Genomic DNA, 10251 nt, shown 5'->3' on the forward strand with positions numbered 1-10251 from the left:
CTCTACAACCAACTAATCTTTGATAAATCAGGAAAACAATATCCAACAGAAAAAAAGACAGTCTCTTCAATAAATGGTGTTGGGAAAGTTGGACAGCCACATGCAGAAGAATGAACCTGGACCATTCTCTTATACCATACACAAGGGTGAAGTCCAAATGGATGAAGGACCTCAATGTGAGACAGGAATTCATCAAAATCCCAGAGGGAAATATGGGCAGTAACCTCTTCAACATCGGCCACAGCAATTTCTTTCAAGACACATCTCCAAAGGCAAGGGAAACAAAAGCAAAAATGAACTTTTGGGACTTCCTCAAGATAAAAACCTCCTGCACAGCAAAGGAAACAGCCCACAAAACTAAGAGGCAACCCACAGAATGGGAGAAGATGTTTGCAAATGACATTACAAATAAAAGGCTGGTATCTAAGATCTATAAAGAACTTCTCAAACTCAACACTCAAAAAACAATCCAGTCAGACAATGGGCAGAAGACATGAATAGGTACTTCTCCAAAGAGGACATACAAATGGCTAACAGACACATGAAAAAATGTTCAACATCACTAGCCATCAGGGAAATTCAAGTCAAAACCACAATGAGATACCACCTTACACCAGTTAGAATGGCAAAAATTAACAAGGCAGGAAACAATAAATGTTGGCAAGGCTGTGGAGAAAGGGGAGCCCTCTTGCATTGTTAGTGGGAATGCAAGTTGGTACAGCCACTTTGGAAAACAGTATGGAGGTTCCTCAAGATGTTAGAAGTAGAGCTACCATATGACCCAGCAATTGCACTACTGGATATTTACCCCAAATATATGGGCACATGCACCCCAATGATCATAGCACCAATGTCCACAATAGCCAAACTGTGGAAGGAGCTGAGGTGCCCTTCAACAGATGCATGGATAAAGAAGATGGGGTGATATATACAATGGAATATTAATTAGCCATCAGAATGGATGAATGCCCACCAGTTATATCAACAGGGATGGAACTGGAGGGGTTATGCTAAGAACATAAGGAATAGTGCAGAAGACCATGGAGGAAGGGAGGGAAAACTGAAGGGGGGGGGAATCAGAGAGGGAGACAAACCAGGAGAGACTCTCAACTCTAGGAAACAAACTGAGGGTTTCAGAAGGGAGGGGGTGACTGGATGGGGTAGCCAGGTGATGGGTATTAAGGAGGGCATATGTTGTGATGAGCAATAGGTGTTATATGCAACTGTTAAATCATTGAACACTACATAAAAAAACAATATGTTGGCTAACTGAATATAATAGGAAATAAATTTTTTAAAAAGAATAGAATACCTAGGAATAATTTAACCAGGGAAATGAAAGGTCTGTATTCTTAATAGTATAAAACACTTATGAAAAAAATTGATGACACCAATAATTGGAAAGATATTCTATTCTGTGCCCATGGGTTGGAAGAATCAATATTAAAAAGTCCATACTACCCAAAGCAATCTACAGTTTCAATGCAATCCCTATCAAAATTTTAATGACATTTTTCACATAACTTAAAAAAGTAATATCTAATTTCTATGGAATCACAAAAGACCCCAAATAGACAAAACGATCTTGAGAGAGACAAAGCCAGAGGTATCATATCCCCTGATTTCAAACTATATTACAAGTTTATAGTAATAAAATAGTGTGGTAATGGCATAAAAATAGACACATAGATCTAAAGATCAGAATAGAGCCCAGAAGTAAACCCATGCATATGTGATGAATTCAAATATGACAAGGAGGCAAGAATGTACAATAGAGAAAGAACAATGTCTTCAGTACATGGTGTTGAGAAAACTGGATAGCTGCATTCAAAACCATGAAATTGGACCACTATCTTACACTGTATGTAAAAATCAACTCAAAATAGGGGTGCCAGTGTGGCTCCATTAGTTAATTGTCTCACTCTTGAATTCAGCTCTCATCATGATCCTCAGGGTCATGACCAAGAGATCAAGCACTGTGTCAGGCTCCCTGCTCAGTGGGGAGTCTGTTTGATATTCTCTTCCTCTCCTTTGCCCCGCCCCTGCCTCACATGTGTGTGCTCTCTCTTTAAATAAATTAAAAAATGAATAAAATCTTGAAAGAAAAACATTTCTTCTCTCCTTCCACCCCTCCCCTCTCCCATTCACATTCTCTCTCTTTCTCTCAAAAAAAAAAAAAAAAATCAGGGGCACCTGGGTGTCTCAGTTTGTTGAGCACCTGCTTTTAGCTCAGGTCATGATCCCAGCGTTCTGGGATTGAGACTTGTTTTGGGCTCCTTCCTCAGCAGGAAGCCTGCTTCTCCCTCTCCCTCTGCCTGGCACCCCACCTGCTTTCACTCTCTATCTCTGTCAAATAAATAAATAAATCTTTAAAACAATCAACTCAAAATAGATTAAAGACTTGAATTTAATACTTGAAATCATAAAATGCTGGGAAAAAACATAGGTGGTAAGCTTCTTGACATTGGTCTTAGCAAATTTTTTTCTGTGACTCCAAAGTTAAGGGAAACAAAAGCAAAATTAAACATATAGGAATATTTCCAATTAAACAGCTTCTGTACAGGAAAGAAGACCATCAAAAACTGAAACAACAAACTACAGAATGGAAGAAGATATTTGCATATCATATATTCAATAAGGAGTTAAAATCCAAAATATATACAGAACTCATACAATCTGTTAATGAACAAAATAAACAATCATTAAAAATAGGCAAAGGATGTGAATAGACATTTTTTTAAAGAAGACATTCAGATGGCCTACAGGCACTGGAAAAATGCTCAATATCACTAAACATCAGGAAAATGCAAATCAAAACCACAGTGGGATAACACCTTACACCTGTCATACTGGTTATTATGAAAAGGACAGCAAATAACAGGTTTTGACAAGTATGTGCAGAAAATGGAACTCTTGCACACTGTAGGTGGGTATATAAATTGATACTGTCATTATGGGAAACAGTGTGGAGGATCCTTAAAAAATAAAAATACAAGGGTGCCTAGGTGACTCACTTAGAGTAACTGACTCTTGGTATGGGCTCAGATCATGTTCTGAGGGTCATGAGATCAAGCTGCACATCAGGTTCTACAGTCAGCATGGAGTCTGCTGGAGATTCCCTCCCTCTCCCTCCACCCACTTGAGCACTCTCTCTCTCAAATGAATAAATAAATAAATAAAATCTTTTTAAAAACTTAAAAATAGAGCTATCATATGATCATCAATTCCTCTTCTTGGTGCTCATCCAAAGCAAACAAATCACACTTTGAAAAGATATGTGCACCCTTATGTTTGTTGCAGCATTATTTACAATAGCCAAGATATGAAAAAAACCTTAAAGTCCATCCATGGGTGAATGGATAAGGAAGATATGACATGTATATAAAGTGGAATGCTACTCAGCCATAAAAAAAAATGAAATTTTGCAACAGCATGGATAGACATGAGGCTAAGTGAAATAAGTCAGACAGAGACAAATTTTGCATGATTACATGATTACTTACATGTGGAATCTCAAAAACAAACAAACAAAAGAAAACAAAACCCAGACTCCTAGATACAGAGAATAGATTAGTTGTTGCAAAAGGGCAGGGGTTTTCGGGGCAAGGCAAAAATGAGTGAAGAGGATTAAGAAGTACAAACATCCATTATAAAGTAAATCATGGAGATGTAATATAGAGAACAAGAAATATAGTCAATAATATTGAATTAATTTTGAAAAGTGACAGATGGTAACTAGGCTTATTGTGGTGACAATTATGCAATGTCTATAATTGTCAAGTCACTGTGTTGTACACCTGAAACTAATGTAATATTGTATGTCCATTATTCCACAATAGAAAATGTAATTTTTTGAGGTATACCTAGCATACAATAAAATAAGTAGATTTTAAGGTGGACCTTGATGAGTTTTGATTTGTTTGATTTGTAAACACATTTTAGCTTCTTTTGGCCAGTATAACAAAATAGTAATGACTGGATGGCTTCTTGTTCACAGTTGTGAAGAGAGGAAATCCAAAAGAAGTCACCAGCAGATTCATTGTCCTGTGAGGGCGCTTCTTGCTTCATAGATGGTTCCTCTTGCTGTAAAGCCATGCGCAGAAGAGGTGAGAGATCTCTCTGGGGCCTCTTTTTTATAAAGACCCTAATCCCATTCCTGAGGATTCCACCCTCATGACCTAATCACCTTCCACAGGCCCCACCTCCTACCACCATCATGCTGGGGTTTAGGATTTCAACCCATGAATTTTGCAGGGACACAAACATTCAATCCACAGCACATCCCCATCAAGATACACAAGTTTCCTGTCACTCAGGAAAGTTCCCTCCATTCCTCCATTGCCACAGCAGGAAACTACTGATTTAAATTCTAGTCTCAGGTGCGCCTGGGTGGCTCAGTCTATTAAGCATCTGCCTTTGGCTCGGGTCATAATCTCAGGGTCATGGGATGAAGTCCCAAGTCCAAACCTTCTTCCTCTCCCTCTGCCCCTCCTCCCCACTCCTGTTCTCTCCAGCATGCTCTGCTCTCTCTGTCTTTCAAAAAATAAATTTAAAAATCTTATAAAAAAATTCTAGTCTCATAAATTAAGCCTATTCTAGACTATTCCAGAATTGATTCAAATTAAGTCCTATATTAAGTTCCTTTGGTCTGATTCCTTCTGTCATCATCATACTGTAAGAGAAATCCATGTTCTTACATGGATCAGAATTTAGTTCTGATATAAGAGGGATTATTCCAATAGATGAATATGCCAGTTTGTTTATTCATTCATCTGTTAAGTGCTGGTTGTTTTTTCCCAGTTTGTGGAATAAGTTCATGAATCCAGCTGATGTGGACATTCATATTCTAGTCTTTGTGGGTAATTTCCTAGGGCCAGGATCACTGGGACGTAGGGTAGATACAAGTTTGACTTTATAAGAAATGGTTGTTACAGACTCTATTCTACACATGAACTCTATTTATTCTTTCTTTATACCAATCATCCCAAGTGCACTCATTTGTTGTAAAGTATGAGACCTAATTCTCCTCAGAATTATTTGGAGAAACTTCCAATCTCCTCTCCATCCTCTGTTTTAATTACTTGTTGATCCCTTATGCCATTTAGGTTTGAGAAAGAAAAGTCCTTCCCTCACTGAAAATGCTACCAAATGCACTTATTCTTCCCCTGCGACTTCTTCAAGAGACCATGGGACCTTTCAGCCCATGGGAACTACTGTTCCCAATTCCTCCTATTTTTTTCTCTTCTCTAAGTCCCCTGGGCTAGGATGCCCATCTCACTGAGCACAGCCTCCCCTGATGAGCACACCATTATTACATAATAGCTCCCCACCCCCTCCCTGGGGAGCCCGTGCCCCCAGTCCCTCTCTGCTCTCCTCCAGACTCCCCTGCTAGAAAAGTTGCTGTATGGGTGATCATCTTGCCTACCTCCCACCCGACTGAATCTTCTGTGGTCACAGGCTCCTTCAACCATGGGGCCTGCCTGGGCCCGGGCCCACTCAACAGGTGACCTCTGGCTGCCTTTCCTCTGGCTACTCCTGTCCGCAGTCTGCTGCTCTCATGCCCTCCCAGGATGGCGCTTCACTTTCTCTGAAGTTGTGATCCCCAGGAAGGTGTCCCACAGGGTGGGTGGAACTGAGAGACAAGGTCAACTCTCCTACAAGATTCACTTCAGGGGTCAAAGACATGTGGTTCACATGAAAATCAAGAAGAACTTGCTGCCCAGGCAGTTTCCTGTTATCACCGATAACGATCAGGGCGCCATGCAGGAGGACTACCCCTTTGTCCCCCGAGACTGCTACTACTATTGCTACCTGGAAGGGGTTCCTGGCTCCATGGGCACACTGGACACCTGCTACGGGGGTCTGCGTGGCATGCTGCAGGTGGATGACTTCACTTATGAAATAAAACCGCTGGAAACTTCTTCTAAATTTGAGCATGTGGTTTCTCTGCTCGTGTCACAAAGAAGATTATCAGGGCTTGAAAGGTGTAAGATTGAAGAGCACGATACAGATCCAGAATATGAAGAGACAATTCTTGCTGGAACTCCTAGAGCCGCCCCCGTGTACTTGTGGTGGCCACATAAGAAATACTTTAAAATCCACTACACAACTTCTAAGTCATTAATTGAATTGGACACTAATCTCACACATGTAATAGAGAGTGTAGTGATTTTGAACAACATATTACATACCATCTACAAACCAACTCTCCTAGATGTCTACATACGTGTTTTGTGCATATGGGATAAAAGGGATAAGGTAGATTTATATGAAGAGCAAGAGATTCAAAATATCATGACTGATTTTGGTTTGTGGAAATACTGGGGTTGGTATAATGATATTCCTCATGATACCTCAATGCTTCTTACAGGGGATAGAATTGGTGGGGCCTCATACTATGGCCAACCCAATGGAGTGTGCAACCCTAAGTGGGGCGTGGCATATGTATATATGACAAGATACCATGTATTTCTGGCTGCGGCTGTTGCAGCACATACCCTAGGTCATAATTTGGGCGTTGATCATGATACACCAGGTTGTCAATGCTTTCGAAGAAAGCACTGCGTCATGGCTCCTGAGCCTGATTTATTGGATATGATGAGCAACTGTACTTATGAAAAAATACATCACAAGGTCACTATATGGGATCCTTGTTTGAGCAGACCAAATGTGCCGTACACCAATTTTCCTTACATAGCTGCTCGTTGTGGTGATCTGTTCGTAGATCAGGAGGAAGAATGTGACTGTGGCTCCTTAAAACAGTGTTCAACTAATAAGTGTTGCAAGAGCGATTGTATCCTCACCCCTGGCAGTGATTGCAATGGAGGAACCTGCTGTGTCGACTGCAAATATGCTCTACCTGGATTGCTTTGCAGAGATAGGCTTGGTATTTGTGATCTCCCAGAATACTGTGATGGGAGGTCGCAGAATTGTCCTAATGACTTTTACACCCAAGATGGAACTCCATGTTCACCATTGGCTGTCTGTGTGAGAGGAAACTGCAGTGATCGTGACATGCAGTGCCAGTCCCTCTTTGGCCACCAAATAAAAGACGGTGCACCAGCATGCTATCAAAAATTGAATGTCTTAGGTGACCGATTTGGGAACTGTGGGGTGAAGGTGATACGAGGAGGAGGAAAACCTGTGAAGTGTGAAGAACGTAATGTTTTTTGTGGACTACTGCACTGTCGTGATGTCAAAGAAATTCCTGGGGGAGGTGAGCACACTGTATTTCGTCACATAATAGTACGTGACGTTAAGGAAGAGTTATGCTTTGGATACGATGCACACCATGGGATGAATCTGCCCGAAATGGGGCTTGTCATGGATGGCGCAACATGTGGCCCAGGAAGGTACTGTTTTCAACAGAACTGCACTTTTATTCAAGACTTGGGGTTTGACTGTGATGTCAACACATGCAATTTCCGAGGGGTGTGTAACAACATGAAACATTGTCACTGTATGAGAGGTTGGAAACCCCCAACTTGTGAAGAGAGGGGAGTAGGTGGTAGTATAGACAGCGGCCCTCCACCTGACAGAGAATTTAGTCTTCGGGCCAATATCGTTTTTAATGTAAACCAGGCATTACTTCTACTGATAATTCGCTTAATTATTTTACTGATTTCAGGCATCATTGGTGCCTTTCATCATTTAGAAGAGATGACGTAAGAAGAGGATAAGAAGCAGAATTGCCTACACACAAGTAAATAGTGACCAGAACGCACCAGGTGGAGAAAAAAATAATGGCAGGGACTAAGAGAAATGACGAGAATCACTCTGATGATTACAGAATCCTATAGCTACTCTGAGGTTGTCATCTTAAAATAAAATGACTTGCCAACTTAACATGAGGTCTACACAGTTAAATTTAGTACCATCTCCTGTCTAGTCCTAGTCTTCTGATTGCTTTAAGACAGTAGAGACTCTTAAATACATTAAGATGTGGATTCTGGTGTTTCACAGATGCCCGTGGAGCAAATCTTGTTTGCACTGGGACGCATTTGGTTTTGACAAGGGGACCATTTCCCAATCGGTTATATACTAGATTTCTGTTCTTTGTTCATTTTATGGCTCCTGTTAAACAAATAACATTCAGAGTGACAGCTGGAAAATATGGTAGGACGGTAAGACCTTTTTCCTCAAGGCACAGGGGTGCCAAAAGATCTACCACCCACCAAGCATGAGCTCTTGGACGAAGTCTTAGGCCATGGGAGTTTCAAGGTCCACGTTACATTGAGAGTTGAAATGCACTGGGCCAAGATTTTGTAATGATCAAAAGAAAGCACCCAAGAAGGGCCTGGAACATGTGAGGCAGTGAATACGTGCCATTACTCTCATTCTTACTCTTGGGCTATGCTCAACCTGAGGTATTCCAGGAGAATGAGTTTGGCTTGGCGTCTTTATTAGAAATAAAACCCACAGGAGGAGCCATTGATCACTGACTGAGAGATCACTGCTTAAGGCCTCTGGTCATTAAAGTCATAGTAACTCACATTTAAATTCTTGGGAATTGCCTGAGCGTAGCCTGTGTGTAAAGCACAGGGTAGAACTGGCTGTCTGATACATGTACAGAGAAAAAACTCACACAAAAGGAACAGGAAGCAGTCGCTTCAGAGATCATGCAAGAGAAGATGAGGGTCTCATAAGGGACATGTGTTATCTTTGTGCTATGTAAATGCCTCAGGCCTCAGATCCAGATTCTTTCAGAAAATATGCAGTCCGGGTAAGAATAGCGCCGAAGAGTCGGGGAAGTATACAGCAAAACAGACTCAACAGGGGTGCCATTCTGTGCCATCAGAATCTGTCCATCTTTTCTAGAGCTCTCTTACCTTCTTGTCCAAGGGGCGTACTTGGTGGAGTGGTCTGGATCCCCATCCAAGACAGGTCTGAGCCCTGTTTACTACGCCCTTATCAAACGTGTGTTCCTGCATTTGCACTCAGCACCCATATCTACTACCCACCGATGAATAAATCATGGAAAGAAAAGGCACAGCGTAGGGAATCTCGTCAATGATGTTGAAATAGCATTGTATGGTGACAGATGACCGCTTCGCTTGTGGTGAGCACAGCAGGACGTGCAGAGAAGTTGAATCACCGTATTGTACACCTGAAAGTAATGTAACCCAGTGTGTCGACTATCTCAAATAAAGGAAACATTTTTCTTAAAGATTTTATATATTTATTTGAGAGAGAGAGAGAGAGAGACAGAGAGAGTTGGACGGCGAGACAGACAAAGTTGGGGGCTTTCAGGGGAGCCTCCTGGGCTCGGCCCAGGGTCCAGTATGGTGTAGTCCGAAGTCTATGGGAAAGTGCTTAAAGGGCGGGTTCATGTGCAGCACTGGTCTCCTCCGAATGCCGGACAACCTGCCCTCTACTCAGCCACCCCCCCCAACCCGCCTCTGCACTGGCAGCTGGGGTCTTCCATGCCCCTAGGCCCGAACCCTAACCCTGGGTTGGGTTCTCAGGATTCCATCCACAGAGTCCTGGCCCTCAAGCCCTACAGATTGGGGACCCATGAGCCATACTGTAGGCCTCTGCCTGCCAGCCAGGAGGAAGCCATGCTGTTGGGAGCTGTGGGAAACAGAGCAGGAGAAACCTGCACACCCACCTCAGGCCACCTTCACCTTCGGTGCCCCCTTCTGCCAAAAGAAGCTGGAGCCTGAGGCTCAGGCTCACACCCTAACTCAACTCTGCCCCCAGAAGCTCGCCTCCATGGGAGGCCTCTGGGAGCACTGTAGGCCTGACTTGTGGTCTCCTATGGCCACAGCATGCACCTAGCAAGAAAGCGCTCTCAGCACAGGGCAGGGGTGCAGCCCGAATCACCGCCCAACACAGGCCAATTCTTATGAGCTTTCTGCCCAAATCAGTATGTCCACAGAAATCTGCAAGCCCAAATTCTCACAGGAGCTAAAGTTTCAGGACCAGGGTGACAGAAAGGGGAGGCCAATAGCAAGGAACCAAAGGAACACGTCATGTGCATGTGAGCTGGCCCACTTCTCTACCTGTCGGAAGCCAGCCATGCCTGACAGGAGGGAGTCCCACCTGCACCAGGTCTGTCCATTTGCTGCCCTTGAGCAGAGCAAAGGATGGGCAGAGCTGGGTGTGGCTGTCGGGGGAGATGGCCAGCTGGCCACAGATGCTACCTGACAAGTACCTATAGGACCAGCTCCCGGTCCTCAGCTAAGATGAAACAATCAGTGTGTGTAGTGACCTATTTCTAGGGACAGGGCATGTGCTCAGTGCCTTGGTAAC

The 10251-nt window shown here is 42.9% G+C and overlaps 1 protein-coding gene across 1 annotated transcript; it reads left to right on the top strand.

The window, feature by feature from the left end:
* The first annotated feature begins 5469 nt into the window (after nt 1-5469).
* Nucleotides 5470-7679, top strand: LOC111148505 (disintegrin and metalloproteinase domain-containing protein 20-like). Its single transcript, XM_022505108.1, has 2 exons — nt 5470-7352; nt 7628-7679. The coding sequence occupies exons 1-2, from the start codon at nt 5470-5472 to the stop codon at nt 7677-7679; spliced, it is 1935 nt and encodes a 644-aa protein (XP_022360816.1).
* The last annotated feature ends 2572 nt before the right edge of the window (nt 7680-10251 follow it).

This window comes from Enhydra lutris, unplaced genomic scaffold (assembly GCF_002288905.1).
Source record: "Enhydra lutris kenyoni isolate GAN:26980312 unplaced genomic scaffold, ASM228890v2 scaffoldscaffold20, whole genome shotgun sequence".
Taxonomy (NCBI): Eukaryota; Metazoa; Chordata; class Mammalia; order Carnivora; family Mustelidae; genus Enhydra; species Enhydra lutris.

Coding starts and splice junctions, on each gene's coding strand:
- LOC111148505 (XM_022505108.1), top strand. CDS start 5,470: ATGGGGCCTGCCTGGGCCCGGGCCCACTCAACAGGTGACCTCTGGCTG. Junction 7,353..7,627: donor GCAACATGTGGCCCAGGAAG/GTACTGTTTTCA, acceptor TACTGATTTCAG/GCATCATTGGTGCCTTTCAT.